This window comes from Callospermophilus lateralis, chromosome 14 (genome assembly GCF_048772815.1).
Source record: "Callospermophilus lateralis isolate mCalLat2 chromosome 14, mCalLat2.hap1, whole genome shotgun sequence".
Classification (NCBI taxonomy): domain Eukaryota; kingdom Metazoa; phylum Chordata; class Mammalia; order Rodentia; family Sciuridae; genus Callospermophilus; species Callospermophilus lateralis.
The window spans coordinates 79,652,119-79,671,707 of NC_135318.1; the positions used below are offsets into that span (position 1 = coordinate 79,652,119).

At 42.7% G+C, this 19,589-nt stretch overlaps 1 protein-coding gene across 1 annotated transcript in view; it reads left to right on the forward strand.

Moving 5' to 3' along the window:
* The first annotated feature begins 15,839 nt into the window (after nucleotides 1–15,839).
* The window catches only part of Chmp3 (charged multivesicular body protein 3), a 28,054-nt gene continuing 24,304 nt past the window's right edge, over nucleotides 15,840–19,589 (forward strand). Inside the window, exon 1 of the mRNA XM_076833378.1 lies at nucleotides 15,840–16,009. Coding sequence (XP_076689493.1) covers nucleotides 15,965–16,009 — 45 coding nt within the window. The 5' untranslated portion in view covers nucleotides 15,840–15,964. The remainder of the gene's footprint in view (nucleotides 16,010–19,589) is intronic.

Consider the following 19,589-nt stretch of genomic DNA (forward strand, 5'->3'; position numbering starts at 1 on the left):
CCCACTGGCAGGGCTGTGACAGGTAGCACATGCCCCTCGCCCCTCGCTCCGGGTCATCCTCGTCCTGGGTGCATGCTGCGTGGTGCTACTGGCCCTTCCCCCTGCGGGCTCTTCTGCAGGAATGTGGAGTGTTTCCCTGAGCTTCCAGGTTCATCCCCATGAAACTCAGGTCCCCTTCCTCTCATACCCTCATTAGCATTGAATGCCCTCTTTTGTGAAGTGCCTATCCAAACTTTTTACTCAATCCAAAAATGCCATGAACTTATAGGTGTCCTTTATATATGCTGGATATGAGTGGTTTGTTGGAAACATGTAAGAGTCTGTGATTTTTACTTTCTTAATGGCATCTTTTGATGAATACAAAGCTTATAGGGTTTGCATGCTGTAGATGACCCTGCACTGACAAAAGAAATTAAAGATCTAAATATGACAGGGACACATTATAATCACAGATTTGAGAACTCAACACAGTAAAGATGTCAGGACCCCAAATTGATGAACAGATGTAGCACAGCCCCTATCACCAAAGGCCAGTGAGTAAAGACATTGTATTCCTGTGTGTAAGCAGCAACTAGAAAATAAAATTTGTAAAACACTATCATTACAATAGCATGAGAAAAGCAACACCCAAGAATAATCTGAAAGAAAGAGGTACAAGACCCTTTTATAGGCAACCACAAAGCACAGGTGATAAGATCTGAAGATCTGAAGGGGAAAGTAGAAGGGGGAAGGAGGTGGGGGAAAGAGAGACACCATATTCATGGACTGGAAGACTTAATATTATAAATATATCAATTCTCCCCAAAAAGTGATCTGTAGACTTACTATGATCCCAATTAAAACTCCAGAAGGGCCAGGCGCAGTGGCACATGCCTGTAATCCCAGTAGCTCAGGAGGCTGAGGCAGGAGGATCACGAGTTCAAAGTCAGCCTCAGCAAAAGTGAGGCACTGAGAAACTCAGTGAGACCCTGTCTCTAAATAAAATACAAAATAGGGCTGGGATGTCACTCAGAGGCCGAGTTCAATCCCTAGTACCAAAAACAAAAAACAACAACAACAAAAATACACCCAACCTCCAGAGGATTTTTGGTGGTAGATTTTGATAAACTAATTTGCAATTTTTGTTTGAAGTTTTTACATGACAGTGGGTGGATTTAGGTTACCTGATATCAACTATATTATAAAATTCTAATAATGAAAATATTGTGGTATTGGTGTTGTGTTCTTGGAGGGACCAAAGAAACAGAGCACAGAACCCAGTAGCAGAAACACACACAAACATTGTCACCTCACTGTGACAATGCACTGTGATTCAGTGGGGGAAATTATGTCCTTCCCATTAAATTTAGCCAGGTCAATTTTTATGTCCATAAGAAAAAAATAGGATTTTATAATCTCTACCCAATACCACACATAAAAGTTAACCCAAGATGGACTGAAGACTGAAACAAAACATAAGTTAACAAAAAGTTAATCAAATTTTAATTAGCTATAAGAAAAAAATGTTGAATTGGACTTCATTGAGAATTGTTTTCTAGTTGCTGCTTACACACAGGAAAACAGTGTTTTTACTCACTGGCCTTTGGTGATAGGGACTGTGCTACATCTTTCATCAATTTGGGGGCCCTGACATCTTTACTGTGTTGTGTTTTCAAATCTGTGACTACAATTAAAGATCTTTAATTTCTTTTGTCAGTGCAGGGTCATCTCCAGCATGCAAACCCTATAAGCTTTGTTTTAAATTTATACCTGAGTATTTCATTATTGAGTGATATCAATAGTATCATATGTTTAATTTTGGTGTCTATGTGTTCATTGCTTTATATGGAATATATACATACATAAAACCATTTTGCAAATTTATCTTTATTTAGTGAACTAGCTTTTCACTCTGGGAGTTTTTGACAAGATTTCTCAGGATTTTGGTATAGAGGTCCTGCCACCTTTAAGTGGCAAGTTTGATTTCTTCCTTGCTGACCTGCCACAGAGCCCTGTACCTCAGGCATCATGCTGCATGGGGCGTAGGCACCCAGGCTCATGGGGAATGTCCAGGCTTCACCACCAAGTCTGATGTTAGCTGCAGGTTTTTTCAAAGTTGAGCTTTACTAAGGAAGTTCCTATTTTTTTTTTTCTGAGAGGTTTCTTTAATTTGCTTTGTTTTAATTATGAAGGGGCATTTAATTTTGCCAAATGCTTTTTCTGTACTGATTAATATGGCCATGTAATTTTTCTCCTTTATCCAGCAAATATCCTGATTACACTAATTTTTTTAAGAGAGAGAGAGAGAGAAGGAATTTTCATATTTATTTTTTTAGTTTTTGGCAGACACAACATCTTTGTTTGTATGTGGTGCTGAGGATCGAACCCGGGCCGCACGCATGCCAGGTGAGCGAGCTGCCGCTTGAGCCACATCCCCAGCCCTACACTAATTTTTAAAAAACTACTGAGCTGTAGGTGGGAATGGTGCCACATGCCAGTAATCCCAGCAGTTTAGGAGTCTGAGGCAGGAGGATTGCAAGTTCAAGGCCAGCCTCAGCAATTTAGTGAGGCCTAACCAACTGAGTAAGTCCCTATCTCAAAAAACCAAAAACAAAACAGAAAAAATTAAGAAGTAAAGAGGGCTACAGATGTAGCTTATAGAGCAAAGTGCCCTGGGTTCAATCTCTAGTCCAAAAAAAATTATTTTGAGCTGTTTTGCATTCCTGGGGGTATAATTCTCTATATTGCTAAATTCTATAATTTGCTATATTTTGTTAAAAGAATTTTGTGTGTACATTCATAGAGATCTTTCTTAGTCCACAGTTTTCATATTTTACACTATTTTCATCTGTTTTGGTATCAGGGTAATAATAACTTCATAAAATGAATTGGGAAGTATTTAATTCTCTTTTATTTTCTGGAAGAGATTTTTGTATGGTTGATAATAATTTTTCTTTAAACCTCAGGTAGAATTCTCTGTATTACAGATGACCATAAGGTAGGTCTGGAGATTTCTTTTTGGAGAGTTTTAAATTATTTTTTCATTAATTGAATGTATTGCTCATGTGACTATGGTCTGTTATCTCTTTTTAAAAAAATCTTATTTGTACTTTTTAGTTACACATGACAATAGAATATATTCTGACATATTATACATACATGGAGTATAACTTCCCCTTCTGTAGTGGTCCATGATGTGGAGTTTCACTGGTTGTGTATTCATTTGTGAACATAGGAAAACCTTGTCTGGTTCATTCCAGTCTTTCCCATTCCCATCCTCACTCCCTTCCTTTCATTCCCCTTTGTCTGATCCAGTGAACTTCTGTCCCCCCTGCTTATTGTGTGTTAGCATCCACATATCAGAGAGAACATTTGGCCTTTGGATTTTGGGGATTGGCTTATTCCACTTAGCATCATAGTCTTCAGTTCCAGCAAATGCCATAATCTCATTCTTCTTTATGGCTGAGTAATATTCCATGGTATATATGTACATTTTCTTTATCTATACATCTATTGAAGGGTACCTAGCTTGGTTCCATAGCTTACGTACTGTGAACTGAGCTGCTATAAACATTGTTGTGTCCACATCATCATAGTATGCTGATTTTAAGTCTTTTGGGTATGTGCTGAGGAGTGGGATTATAGGGTCAATGGTAGTTTCATTCTAGGTTTTCCGAGAATATGCTTACTGCTTTCCACAGTGGTTACACCAATTTGCAGTCTCACCAGCAATGTATGAGTGACCCTTTCCCCATATCCTCACCACTATTTATTGTTACTTGTATTCTTGATAATTGCCATTCTAACTGGAGTGTAGCTTTAATTTGCATTTCTCTAATTGCTAGAGATGTTGAACAGTTTTTCGTATTTTTTTTATTGTATTTCTCCTTCTGTATAGTATCTGTTCAGTTCCTTTGCCCATTTATTGATTGGGTTATTGGTTTTTTTGGTGTTAAGTTTTTTGAGTTCTTTATGTATTCTGGAGATTAATGTTCCATCTGAGGTGCAGGTGGCAAAGATTTCCTCCAATTCTGTAGGCTCTCTTTTCACATTCATGCTTGTTTCCTTTACTGTGAAGAAGCTTTTTAGTTTGATTCCATCCCATTTACTGATTCTTGATTTTACTTCTTGTGCTTTATAAATCGTGTTGAGGAAGTCAGTTTCTAAGCTGACATGATGGAGATTTGGGCCTACTCTTCCTTCTCTGGTCTAATGCCTAGGTCCTTGATCCACTTTGAGTTTTGTGCATGGTGAGAGATAGGGGTTTAATTTCATTTTACTACATATGGATTTCCATTTTCCAGCACCATTTGTGGAAGAGGCTCTCTCTCTCCAGTGTATGTTTCTGGCATCTTTGTCTATTATGAGATAACTGTATTTATGTAGGTTTGTCTCTGTGTCCTCTATTCTGTTCCATTGGTCTTCATGTCCATGCTGTTTTTGTTACTGAAGCTCTGTAGTATAATTTAGGTGGGTATAGTGAGGCCTCTTGGTTCACTTTTCTCACTAATAATTACTTTAGCTATTCTGGGCCTCTTATTTTTCCAAATGAATTTCACGACTGCTTTTTCTATTTCTGTGAAGAACATCATTGGAATTTTAATTGGAATTGCATTAAATCTGAATAGCACCTTTTGGTAGTACAGCCACTTTGATAATATTAATTATGCCTATTCAAAAACAAGGGAGATCTTCCCATCTTCTAAGGTCTTCTTCATTTTCTTTCTTTAGTGTTCTGTAGTTTTCATTGTAGAGGTCTTTCCCCTCTTTTGTTAAATTGATTACCAAAAAATTTTTTTGAGGTAATTGTGAATGGATAGTTTTCCTAATTTCTCTTTCAGTTGTTTAATCATTGATATATAGGAGCACAATTGATTTATGGGTGTTAATTTTAGGTCCTGCTACTTTGCTGAATTAATTTATGAGTTTTAGAAGTTTCTTAGAGTTTTGGGGTCTTCTAAATAGAATCATGTCATTGGCCAATAGGGATAGTTTGAGCTCTTCTTTTTTTTTTTTTTTTTTTTGAGAGAGAGAATTTTAAAAAATATTTTTCAGTTTTCGGTAGACACAAAATCTTTATTTTTATGTGGTGCTGAGGATTGAACCCAGTGCCCCGCGCGTGCCAGGCGAGCGTGTTACCACTTGAGCCACATCCCTAGCCCTAGTTTGAGCTCTTCTTTTCCTATTTGTATCCCTTTAGTTTCTTTCTTCTAATTTCTCTGGCTAGAGTTTTCAGGACTATGTTGAACAGAAGTGGTGAAAGAGGGCATCCCTATCTTGTTCCAGCTTTTAGAGGGAATCCTTTCAATTTTTCTCCATTTAGAATGATGTTGGCCTTGGGTTTAACATATATAGTTTTTACAGTGTTGAGGTGTATTCCTACTATTCCTAGTTTTTCCTAGTGTTTTAAACATAAATGGATGCTGTATTTTGTCAAATGCCTCTTCTATTTCTATTGAGATAATCCTGTGATTCTTGGCTTTTAACCTACTGATGTGAGAAACTGCATTTATTGACTACTCAATCATGGTGCCCTATCTTTTTAATATTTTTGTATGTGATTTGCCCAATATTTTATTAAGAATTTTTGCATCTATGTTCATCAAGGATATTGTTCTGAAGTTTTCTTTCCTCGATGTGTCTTTGTCTAGTTTTGGTAACAGGGTGATAATAGCTTTATAGAATTAGTTTGGAAGGGTTACCTGCTTTTCTATTTCAAGGCATAATTTGAGGAGGATTTGTGTTAGTTCTTCTTTGAAGGTCTGGTAGAAGTTGGCTGAGAATCTGTCTGACTTGGGCTTTTCTTTTTTGGTAGACTTTTGATGGTGTCTTCAATTTCATTGCTTGAAACTGATCTGTTTAAATTTTCTATGTCCTCCTGATTCAATTTGGGTAGGTCATATGTCTCTAGAAATTTGTTGATGTCTTCAAGGTTTTCTATTTTATTAGAGTATAAATTTTCAAACTTTCTAATTATTGTCTGTATTTCATGTCTCTCATGATATTTCCTTTTTCATCACAAATTTTAATAATTTGAGTATTCTCTCTATTAGCTTGGCTAAGGGTTTATCAATTTTATTTAATTTTTCAAAGAAGCAAACTTTTTGTTTTGTCAATTTTTTTGTTTTAATTTCATTGATTTCAGCTCTGATTTTAATTATTTCCTGTCTTCTACTCTTTTAGTATGGATTTGTTATTTTTCTAGGGCTTTAAGAGTTGAGGTTAGGTTATTTATTTGGTGACTCCTTTTAATGAATGGCTCAATAGGGCTTCTTTCCTGTACAAGGATATTGTGCAGCCCTTCTGGTTAGTGGGGCAGTTCTTGGATCTCTGAACTCTGTACCCAGACATACCTCCGCCTCCTAAAATGCAGGTCCCTTGAATCCCCTTGCCCCTGCACTTGGCTCCTGGAGAGACCGCTCTGGCTGCTGCCTCTGGTCACTGGGGACTTCGTCCTTATGTTATTATATCCAACCTCGTGGGTCCCCAATCTGCTTTGAATGTTCAGTACTTGAATGTTCACCTTTTCTTTGTTCAGTCCCTTTGCTGCAAAGCTGCCTATCAGTTTTCGAGATTTCATGCCACAGAGCAGCTAGGAAAGCAACCTTCTCTATTTGGCCATCTTGAAACCTTCTGTGAACATTTTAAGAATAACATTTTACACTCTGTATTTGAAAATTTTAATATCTGAAGTGCTCTGAAGTATATATGTTGCCTTTATTTTATTTTTGTGGTGCTGAGGCTTGGACATGTGAGGCCCTCTGCTACTAAGCTACAGCCCCTGCCCTATGATGCTCCAGGAATTTACTCTTAGCCATCGCTTGCAGGGTGTGTGTCTCATCCCTTTGCCCAGCCACATCATCTGCCTCCTGTCCACCGTCCCACCATTGAAACCAAGCACACCACTTGTCATGGTTTGGATCCTGAATGTTTCCCAAGGCTCTTTTTTGAAAGGTCTGATTGCAGTCTCAGGTGGTGGAGCCTTGAGGAGGTGGGGCTTAGGGGCTGAGATATTAGATCACTGGGAGGGAAGGTGTGTGCCCTTGAAGGCTACATTCGGACCCTGACCCCTTCCTACCTCTCACTTCCCAGCTGCCAGAGGTGACTAGGTTGACCCACCACATGTTCTCTCTGCCTTGCCACAGGCCCAAGATAGCACAGCCATCCAATCATGCATTGGACCTCTGAAACCATGAGCCAGATAAGCCTTTCCTCCTCCTAAGTTGATTACCTCAGGTTATTTCGTCACAGTGGTGGAAAGATAACTAACACACTACTTTATTCCACTTTCGTAAAATTCACAAACAGGAAGAACTAACCTGTGGAAGTAGGAGTTAGAGAAATGTCTACCTTTTGAGAGATTCAACTGAGAACAGGCACAAGACAGCCTTTTGAGATTTTGAGTATGTTTTAAATATTGATCTACATAGCATTTTACAGGCATATATATAGGTAAAATTCATCATGCTGTTCACTTAAGATTGGTACACTTTATTGTCTATAGACTATCAAATTTTTATTTATATTTATTTTTTATGTAGTGCTGAGGATCAAACCCAGGGCTTTGCACCCGTGAGACGAGCGCTCTACTGCTAAGCCACAACCCCAGCCCAGACTATCAATTTTTTTAAAAGTACACAAACAAGGTTCTAGGTTCCAGTTTATTAGCAGGTATTCCTGATTTTTTTGAGATAAAAATTAATTTATTTTGAAATACAATACAATAGTTCTGGTTGTATTTTAATCATGATTCTGTTTACAGTGGCTTTTCCAGGATACTCAGACTATCATACTGTTGAGTATGTAAGCTGCATGCTCCTCTTCTAATTTAAATACTGCTTTTGGAAACTTTGGTAGACTTGTTGAAATATTCCTGCTGGATTTTTAACCATTCTTCCCCCACCGTCTGTCCTTTTCTTCTCCTTATTCTTTACTTCCTTCTCCTCCTTCCAAGGTCTCACTAAGCTGCCCAGGATGACGGTGAATTTGCAATCCTCCTGCTTCAGTCTCCCAAGTACCTGGGATTACAGGTGTGCACCACAAGTCCCTAACCTTCCTTCTTTAAAGAGAGGCACTTGGGTATATATGAGGGTATTCTAGGTTAAATTTTTGCCCTCAAAAGATCCCAGGATGCAAGATTGGTTCAACATAGGGAAATCAATAAATGTAATTCATCATATCAACAGACTTAAAGATAAGAGCCATATGATCATCTTTTTTTAATTTATTTATTTTTAGTTTTCGGCGGACACAACATTTTTGTTTGTATGTGGTGCTGAGGATCGAACCCGGGCCGCACGCATGCCAGGCGAGGGCGCTACCGCTTGAGCCACATCCCCAGCCCTGATCATCTTGATAGATGCAGAAAAAGCATTTGACAAAATTCAGCATCCCTTCATGTTCAAAACACTAGAAAAACTAGGATAACAGGAACATATCTCAACTTTGTAAAAGCTATCTATGCTAAGCCCCAGGCCAGCATCATTCTAAATGGAGAAAAATTGAAAGTATTCCCTCTAAAAACTGGAACAAGACAGTGATGCCCTCTTTCACCATTTCTATTGAATAAGGTCTTGAAACTCTAGCCAAATAAAAGAAATCAAAGGGATGCAGATAGGAAAGGAAGAACTCAAATTATCACTATTTGCCAAAGATACGATTCTATACCTACAAAACCCAAAAAATTCCACCAGAAAACTTCTAAAACTAATAAATGAATTCATCAAAGTAGCAGAATATAAAATCAATGCCATAAATCAAAAGCATTTCTGTACATCAGTGACAAATTCTCTAAAAGAGAAATGAGAAAAACTACCCCAGTACAATAGCCTCCAAAATAATAAAATACTTGGGACTCAACGAAAGAGGTGAAAGACCTATACAATAAAAATTACAGAACACTAAAGAAAGAAATTAAAAGAAGACCTTAGAAGATGTAAAGATCTCTTTTGCTCTTGGATAGACAGAGTTAATATTGTCAAAATGACCATACTACCAAAAGTACTATACAGATTTAATGCAATCCCAATCAAAATTCCAGTGACATTCCTCATAGAAATATAAAAAGAAGTCATGAAATTAATCTGGAAAAATATGAGACCCAGAATAGCCAAAGCAATCCTTAGCAAGAAGAGTGAAGCAGGAGGCATCACCAAACCAGACCTTAAACTATACTACAGAGCAATAGTAACAAGAATAGCATGGTATTGCCACTAAAATAGACACATACAGCGATAGTACAGAATAGAGGACACTGACACTAACCCACAAAATTACAGTTATCTTATTTTGTGATCCATGACTAAACACTCAAGGTCATTCCTGGTGAACTGGGCTGGCACGAAATAATCACAGAGACAGAGACAGAGAAATACTTTTTTTTTTTTTTTTTTTTTTGAGTCCTTTGACGGCTCCTCTGACCTCAAGGGTCTGTGGAAAGAGAGATAAGAGCACGTGCTATACCCTTTTATTGGGAGGAAGCCATTCAAATGAGGCAAGGGGTAGGATTAAGAGAAATAAGTGTAGCTCAACCCTGCGGGTGACACCTACACTTGGAGCTATGCCTTGCTATTCCAGCTGGGACAACCCCCAAGTCACCACAAATTGTAGTGATTGGTCAGAGCTTCATGCTTCAGGACTAGAAGGCGCGGTCATTCAGAGCAGCTCCCCACAATCTTATATCAGACAAAGCTGCTAAAAACATACATTGGAGGAAAGATAGCCTCCCTCAACAAATGGTGCTGGGAAAAGTGGAAATCCATAAGCAAAAAAAAAAAAAAAAAAAAAAAGAAATTAAACCCCCATCTCTCACCATGCACAAAACTCAACTCAAAGTAGATCAAGGACCTAGGAATTAAACCAGTGACCCTGCACCTAATAGAAGAGAAATTAGCCCTAACCTCCATCATGTCAGATTAGGCCCCAACTTCTTTAATAAGACTCCTAAAGCACAAGAATTAAAATCAAGAATCAATAAATGGGATGGATTCAAACTAAAAAGCTTCTTCTCAGGGGCTGGGGTTGTGGCTCAGTGGTAAAGTGCTTGCCTAGCACATGTGAGGCCCTGGGTTCAATCCTCAACACCACATAAAAATAAATAAAGGTATTTTGTCCAACTACAACTAAAAAATAAATATTAACAACAACAAAAAAGCTGTTTCTCAGCAAAAGAAATAGTGAGGTAAAGAGTGAGTCTATAGAATGGGAACAAATTTTTACCAACACACATATCAGATAGAGCACTCATCTTTAGGATATAAAGAATTCAAAAATCTTAACACTAAAAAACAATAACCCAATCAATAAATGGGCCAAGGAACTGAACAGACACTTCTCAGAAGAGGATATACAATTGATCAATAAATATAAAAAAAGCTCAACATCTCTAGCAATTAGAGAAATTCAAATCAAAACTACTCTAAGATTTCATCTCACCCCATCAGAAGGGCAGCTATTAAGAATACAAACAATAGGGGCTGGGGATGTGGCTCAAGCGGTAGCGCCCTCGCCTGGCATGCGTGCGGCCCGGGTTCGATCCTCACCACCACATACAAACAAAGATGCTGTGTCTGCCGATAACTAAAAAATAAATATTAAAAAAAATTCCCTCCCTCCCTCTCTCTTAAAAAAAAAAAAAGAATACAAACAATAAATGTTCATGAGGTTGTGGGGAAAAAGGCACACTCATACCTTGCTGGTGGGACTACAAATTGGTGCAACCAATCTGGAAAGAAGTATGGAGAGTCCTTTGAAAACTGGGTATAAAACCAGCATGTGACCCAGCTATCCCACTTCTTGGTTTATACCCAAAGGATTTTAAAACAACATATTATAGGGATGCAGCAGCACAATTCACAATAGCTAAACTATGGAACCAACCTAGATGCCCTTCAGTAGATGAATGGATTAAAAAAATGTGGTATATATTATACATAGTGGAATATTACTCAGCATTAAAAGAATAAAATCATGGCATTTGCAGGGAAATGGATGGAGTTGTAGAATATAATGCTAAGTGAAGTAAGCCAATCCCCCAAAACCAAATGGCAAATGTTTTCTCTGATATGAGGATGCTGATTCATAATGGGGATGGGGGCAGGAGCACAGGAGGAATGGAGGAACTTTAGATAGGGCAAAGGGGAAGGAAGAGAAGGGAAGGGGCATGAGGGTAGGAAAGATGGTGGAATAAGATGGACATCATTACCCTAGGTACATGTATGAAGGCTCAAATGGTGCAACTCTACTTTGGGTACAACCAGAGACATGAAAAATTGTGCTCTATGTGTACTATGAATTGAAATGCATTCTGAAGTCATATAGAACAAATTAGAATAAATTTAAAAAATTTAAAAAGATACTACTTTGACCATACTTTGGTTAGAGTATATTTTATGCATGTATGAATTTGCCACAATGAAACTCATTATTCTATAGACTATGTACTCATACAAATGCTTAGAAATTTAAAAAAAATTCTATCCTAACATCCAGTACCTCAGTATGTGACCTTATTTGGAAGTGGAGTCATTGCGTATGTAAATAGCTAAGATGTCATCCAGGATTTAGGAGGGGCTCTTAATCCACCTCATGTAAGGGAGAAAGAGGAAGACTGCAGTGACACAGCTGTGAGCTGAGCAATGCTGATGATGGCAGCTGTCGCCAGAAGCCAGGAGCAGGAATAGAAAGAGACTATTCAGAGTCTCAAAGGGAGTGTGGGTCCTGCCGACATTTTCATAAGTTCTAAGCCACCCAGTTCTGGTACTTTGTTACAGCAATCCTAAGGGTCTAATACACAGATGTGTTAGTCCTTTTTTTTTTTTTTTTTTTTTTGCTATTAATGCCACAGACTGGGTGAGTTTTAAAGAAACGAGGTTTGCTTTGGCTCACAGTTCTGGTCAAGGGTGAAGGGGCTACATCTGTGATAGTCTCCTGGTGAGTCCTGAGGGGCACAGGGCACCACGAGTTGGGAGACAAGTAGTGCATGCATCTTGGTGTCTCTCAGGTCTCCTTCTTAGGGTCACCAGCATTCAGCATTCAGTTCTCCACCCTAATGACTTTGTGGGATCCTACTCTTTCCCCCAAAGTGCTACATCTAAACATCTCTAAATAGTTCACAATGGCACTAACCCCCAGCATGAGGTTGAGGGGAACAATCCACATTCCACCCACAGCCAAGGCTCATTGGAAGGGTGGTAAAGGAAGACTGGAAACAGGCAAGAGATGACTCAAGGTTTCAAGTCATGAGCTATGGATTGGAAGCTCCTTGAACCCGAAGGTCAAAGTTATTGTCACCGAGATGAATTCCATTTTCAAAGGCTGGTGTACAGCTGACATTTTCTACAGCACTCACCAGTTTACACAATAGGATGTATCTTGGTTTTATTAGCCAAAAATTCCTGCCAGAATTGGGCTGTGGCTTTCTTGCCCAAAGCTTTTCTTTTGACATTCTGGCCCATGGGAACAGCTGAGCTGGGAAGCTTCCCTGTACTGGACATCCTAGGGAAGTGAGCAAGGTCGAACTAGGAGGTGAGGAAGACCAGTTCTCATTCTCACTTCTATTTTCATTCCAAATTGAGAGGATTTAAGTCAAGGATGTTTCTATTTAATGTGTTTCAGGGATCAGAAGAGAATGCACATGAAACCTTTACCAGTGTGCAGGAACATATGGCAGGGAGTGTGATCCTGCTAATCGCATGCCGACTTTGGCAGGCGCAGAGTGGCAATGCTCACTTAGCTCTTCCCACCCCTCAGATGTGAGACTCAGAAGGTGGGAGGGTCCACCCTCTCCCTGGGGCACCTAGGAAAGACAAACTGCAGGCACAGCAAGGGAGACAGTGCCTTGTCCAGTGCCAAGGCAACCTCGGGACACGAGTGGAGCATATGATGCTGAGGGTGACCTGAAAAATATGAGGGAGGAAAGAGGCAGTCTCCTTCCTTGCTCTCAGCATTTGTGGCTCCACAGCCCACTGAGGGGGCCAGTGCCAAATCCAACATTTTTTCATTTACACTCCCGCCTTGATGTCCAGCATTTGAACAAGCACGGCTTTAGGATATGACGCTGGAAAGACTTTTTGGCGCGTGTTGATTCCTTGCTACAGATAGTCTTCATCTCTCTACCAGTTCACACATCAAGTCTCTCTCAGCAGACACACCATCTGCTCACAGGAAGGCCACTCATCACCAGGTCTCTAGTCAGAAGGCTGGTGGGGACTCAGAACTCTGCACCTTCTTGGTCGCTGCAGTTTGGATCTGGAACGTCCCCAAGGCTCACCTTTTAGAGGCTTGGACAGAGGTGCTATTGGGGAAGCAGTGGAGACTTCAGGAGGTTGGGCCTTGTGGAGGAAACAGGGTATATCTTGCCCCTTACGCTCTGATTCTGGCTACCATGAGGTGAGCATGCCTTCCCTATATGATGTTCTGTCTCAACACAGGCCGAGAAACAATGGATGAAGTGATCATGAACCAAAACCTATGAAACCATGAGCCAAAGTAAATCCTTGTTTTTCTCAGGTATTTTGTCACAGTAATAGAAAGCTGATTATCACAAGATTAATTCATTCAATTCTATTCATCACCGTTGTTTAATGACTGTCCTCACCAGATTATATGAGGTTCTTTTCTGTCCACTGTCATCTTCCCAAAGCCTGGCACACAGGAGGCATTTGATCAAGTATTGTTCACTTATTGGCAGACCAGTATCCTTCTACTTGAAAAATTGTAGTTTATTCTCTAAAGGACAAAAATGTCCTCAGACCTAGATATCTCATATTTTGAAGACCTTCTTATACGAGAAATAAGAAGGGAAGGAAGAAAGGAAGATAACTCAATGGGAAATGGGCAAATGATATTAAGAGGCAATTTACAGAAATCCAAGTGGCTAATAAATAAAAAGATGCTCAGAGGGCTGGGGTTGTGGCTCAGTGGTACAGCGCTCGCCTAGCATGTGTGAGGTTCTGGGTTCGATACTCAGCACCACATTAAAAATAAATTAAAAAAAGGTATTGTGTCCATCTACAACTAAAAAATAAAAAAAATATTAAAAGATGCTCAGAGAAATTAAAATAGTACAACCTGCATGGAGTATATTGGTATTATGTTTAAAAATTCCAAATGTGAATGTGCAGCATTTAACTTAAATGTTGTGAAGCAGATAAATGATTAAATTATGGTACATTCCTTCTACAGAATCCTATACCTGTAAATATTGACACTGATGAAAATTTACATAAAAGAATTTTAAAGGAGATGCAGAACAATATGTATATATATTTAACAACATGTATCATGTAATTCCTATTACATACAGATATACATTCTCTAGGGGAAAGTTTTGAAGGATTCGAACTTAGAATTGTCTTGAGATCTTTCCCCTAAGGAAGTAAAAATGGAAGTTTTAAAGAACTTTACATTGACATATGATTGACATAAGAGTAATTACAAGTTCATCTAATTTGACAAACTTGACAATGTAGATACAAGTGAAATCATCACCTCAATCAAGATAATATCCAAACCCCTGCAAAATTTCCTGTGTCTCTTTGTAACCCTTCCTTCCCTCCCAGACCCATCCATTCCCCAGCAACCACTGGTCATATACTTTCTGTCATATCGTTTGTATTTTCTATACTGATACCTTCCACTTAGCATGTTCATGGGATTTATTCGTGCTGTTGGATATATCAAACTTGCGCTTTTTTATCCCTGGGAGATATTTCATTCCATGGATCTATCACGATTGGTTTTCTGACTGACCTATTGATGGACATGTGGATCATTTCCAGTTTGGGCCATTAGCACAGCTCTTTTTAAGGGCACATACTCTTTCCTGTTGGGCAAAGAGCAGGTGTGGAATGGCTAGGTTACAGGAGAGGTCTATGTTCAGCACTTTAAGAAACTGCTCAAATCTCTCCAGAGTGTAGAGGGTCCAGTTACTGACCTAACCAACTCCATTTGCCTTTTCTCTCTCTTCTGAGCCACCTTCTTCAGTTACCTTGGACTCCAGGAACTACTGACCTGGTTGGTCAGCATCTTTGACAAGGGACTGAAACCACCCCAAGCGGCAGCATGCTTAAGAGGACGGATGCCCTCTTAAGTGGCGGCAGTCGCCTCCTGGGGGAAAAGAGGGCTCCCCTAGGCAGGAGCATCATCTCACCAAGGAACCAAACTGCCCCTCGAGTACTGCTGACCTCCGCAGAGCCAGTCCTGGGGCAACCGCACTGACGGTGGCTGCCGGGACGACCCGCGCTGCCGACGAGGTCCCAGCCTTCGCCCCTCCTCCTGGGGCGTCCGTGAGCCGCGTCCCGCCGTGGCCTGCAGGGTGACAGGGGGGCGGCTGGCAGGCGGGGCCTTGGCCTTAGCCCTCAGGCAGTCCTCCTCCCACTCCGCGGGTCCGAGCAGAGGCGAGGCGGGTGCGCGCTAGGAGGCGGCGAAAGCAGCGGCACCGCGCTGGTCTCCCCCCCCCCCCCGAGCGCGCCCAGGGGCCCAGCGGTCCCCCCGGGGTTTCTGGCTCTAGCTACCGCGCGGGAGAGCGGGGCCCGCCAGACAGGGGGTCCCGCTTGCCCCGGAAGCCACCGGCCCCGGGAAGCGGTCGTAAATACTCTTATCTGGGAGGGCGGACTTCCGGCGCACACGCAGGTTGGCGTCATCAAAGGTCACTCCACACTTCACAATCTCCCGGGCACGCGCGCAGTGATGTCAGTCTTGCTCTCTCTAGACGGCCCTGCCCTCCTCCGGGCGTGCGCAGCTGTCGCCGCCGCAGCCGCCGCCGCCGCCGCCGCGCGCTCCTCCATGCGTACGACGCGTGCGCACCACTCGCGCCATCGCGCCCCTCCTTTGGGCGTGCTGCGCGTGCGCACCCCACCGCTGTCGCGCCTTCCCCCGGCGTCGGGATTCCTGTCCTCTCGGCGGCCCCGCCCAGGCGGCTGCCCGGACCTGCCTGGGCGCAGGGAACGGAAAGCCGGAAGGGGCAAGAGGAGTTCAGTTCGCCATGGGGCTGTTTGGAAAAACCCAGGAGAAGCCGCCCAAAGAGCTGGTGAGCGCTGCGGCGGCGACCGGCGAGTGGGCGTGCGCGCGTGGGCGTGGGGGTCGGAAACCCCGCGGGCATTGCTCGCCGCGGGGCTGGGGGTCGGCGTCCCCGGGCCTGCCCGGCGCGTCGGGCGGCGGCGGCGGGGCCCGCGGAGGGCCCGCCGGGCGGCCCTGCGCCGCGCTGCGAGGTCAGAGGACGCGGGCTTGGAGCCGTCCGCCCCTCGGGGCCGCCCGACGCGTCGCGCGGCCGTCCCGCGGCGCTCTCCGCCAGCGGCCCCGCTGCTTGGTGTCCGCGCCGCCGTTTGCGAGGCACCGCCGCACGACGCCAGCCTTCCCGGTGATGGGGAGACCCCAGCCCTGGAGAAGGTGGTGTCACCTGCGCAGCCCCGGCAGGTGCGGCGACTTCGCGCCCCGCCTGGCGTTCCGGGTGGCTCAGCTTCCCCGTAGGGAGACCGCGGGCACAGGGTCCCAGCCGCGAGAACTGCCGTGTGACAGCCGGGGTCGGACGAGTTGTCCGTGCAGCGGGGCGACCGTTTCCCCAGCTCGCACCTTCGTTCGTGAATGGCCGAGCTGAGGCCACACTCTGCAGGTGACGGTCCCTCCCTGCCGTCGGAAACACACCGCTGCAGCGAGATCCCAGTATGAGCGCAGCACAAAGTGTTTGTCTGCACTGTGTCTTCCAGTTTGTGAAGTAGTTTTACACACTTTGGTTTCATTTATTTTATTTCTTTAAATATTTTATTAGTTGTTGATGAAACTTTTTATTTTATTTGCTTGTATGTGGTGCTGAGAGTCGAACCCAGTGCCTCACATACGCTAGGCAAGCGCTCTCCCACTGAGCCACAACCCCAACTCCACTTTGGTTTCATTTATGTTCCTCTGATTTTATTTGACCAGGGAGCAAAATTGACTAGGTAAGGTCATTTATAAAATAAAGAATTTGAAGCTCAGTGTGGTGATGGCAGCCAGGAGTCCCAGCTACTCAGGAAGCTGATGCCAAAGGGTTTGCTCCAGCTGGTGAGTTGGAGGCTAGCCTGTGCAACATAGTGAGGATCCTGTCTCAAAGACAATATGAATTTCAGGGCCTTTGCATCATGGACAAGTCTGGGTGATGTAGATGGTGCTTCTCAAACACTGGCATGGATGCTAGTCAGTAGGGATCAGAGTTCACGGTTGACTCAGCAGGTCTAACCATAGTCCAGGTGATGCTGACCTCAGGGCTGTTTTGAGTAGCAGGGCTGTAGCACAGATGAAGAATCCGCCCTCCCTGCAGTACCAGCTCAAAGCACTGCACCAGGCATCTTCTAGTAAGTTTATCTGTCATGCTGTCCGCGCTGCTTCCCAAAGGAGAGTTGTGAAGATGAAATAAGCCAGAGATACTAATAGCTGGCCAGTAATAGTCCCTTCAAGAACAAGTTTGAGGGCTGGCCTTGTGGCTCAGTGGTAGCACGCTCCCCTAGCAAGCCTGTGGCCCTGGGTTTGATCCTCAGCACCACATAAAAACAAATAAATTGTGTCCAACTACAACTAAAAATAAATAAATATATTTTTAAAAAAGAACAAGTTTAAGCCGGATGTGGTAGTGCACGCCTGTAATCCCCATGACTCCAGAGGCTGAAGCAGGAGGATAGTGAGTTCAAAGCTAGCCTCAGCAAGTTAGCAAGACCCTGACTCAAAATTAAAGATAAAAGGCACTGGAGATGTGGCTCAGTGGTTAAGTACCATTGGGTTCAATTCTGGTACCTAAAAAAAAAAAACAAGTCTGGAGTGGATACCACACATACGGTTATAGGAAGGAGTTCAGAGGTTAGAGTGGTCACACCTAGGTTGGGGTGATCAGAAAGGATCTGACTCAGTACTGTCGTTATCCAAGATTTTCCTCAGGTTCCTCCTTTGTACTCCAAGGCTTCCTTTCAGTTGTAATTAAATCTGGGGTTTGTTGAAAGTTTCCTAGCTTTAGAGTCAGCTGCTAGCGAGCAGTAGGCTTTCATACTGTCTGACTTGTGACCAGAGAGTGTTTTGTCCCCTGCCACAGTTATTTATCATTGAATTTGTAATTCAAGAAAGTGCCAGTAGGACAGAGATGGGATGGTTTCTGTAGACCTACTGGCTTACAAAGTATTGGAGCCATAGGTGAATTAGAAGACAAGTAATGCTTGTTTGGCTAAGAGGGAGGGAGAGAATGTTTTACTTCATGAAAGAAGCTAAATAAGGGACATTTCAAAAATAATATAGCTGGGCCTGGTAACACACGCCTGTTATCCCAATGACTTGGGAGGCTGAGGCAGGAGGATTGCAAGTTCAAGGCCAGCCTCAGCATTTTAGTGAGACTGTTTCAAAATAATAAATATAAAAAGGGCTGGAGATGTAACTCACTGGTGAAATGCCCTGGGTTCAACCCCCAATTACCCCCCTCCCCCACCAAGAAAAAAGAAAAATAAGAATATTCCCACAGAGGGAAGAGGGATTAGAAAGAGACAAAATTGAGTACATGTTCTAATCTCAGCTGGACACTCTTGAATTGGCATGAATTTATGGTATGCCTTCCCCAGGTCTTGGTGACTTCACTCATCCGGCCTTTGGATAGGAGGGTTCAGCTTTTCAAATTCCAGCTGACTGATTTCCATAGACTGAGTCATGACTGTGGGATACTCTCAGAAAATGGAAACACTGTGAGGAGATGAAGAAAAGCTCAAACTTCACTTAGTGCATACAACACATACTTGAGGTATAATGTATTACATATTTGTATTGTGGTATAAGGGTACATTGGGTTGGAACTAGGTTTATAAAACTAAGACATTAGATGCTGATCTCAACGAGTACAAAGTTATTGGGGGGAACTGACCTTGAGCAAATACTGGAGTAGGTAAGATCAACAGTATGAGACATCACAGTGGAGGGTGTGATTATCTGTAAAAGTTTAGAAGGAAGCTTCCAAGTCTTGTCACTAGAGGTAATAGCCAGCTGGGGTATGAGTTAGGCTAGAGGAGGCGTTCCAATGGGAGTGAACTTTAGGTACAAGGTGTTAGCGTGGAACATAAATTAGAGGAGCCAGGAGAACATTCTGAAGGGTGGGCTATGAAGTGCTCTCTGAGTGGTGCATGAGGGGTTGTGATAGTGGTTAGATGTAAGATTAGAGATAGGTAGTGGGCAGCTGAACCAGTGCCCGTGTGCCCTGCCTGCTGAGGAGGGGAGCTTCCAGAGCAGTGACTGGGAGTGTGTCTCTGAGGGAAGAGGAACAGGTAGAGAGGCCAGGTAGGGGCCCAGGTAAGAGATGGTATGGGTCTTAACTAAGATTGGGAATGCAGAGGGTGAGTTTTAGAAACATTTCAGCTACTCAGTTTGCTGATCTCTTGCATATGAGCTGAGATGACTCTTAGGTTTCTGTTTAACTGAAAAGCAGTGTCCGAGGTGCAACAGGGAGCATTCGGAGAGCAGATCTGAGGTGGAGTGAAAGTAGTGGAGGAGCCAGGGAGCTCAGTTTTGGGTCAAGCACCTGCCCTGGACCACAGCCGATACCTGTGTGGTTTAATCATAGGAACTGAGTGTTGGTTGGTTGCAGGAGGCCTGGAGCCAACCAACTG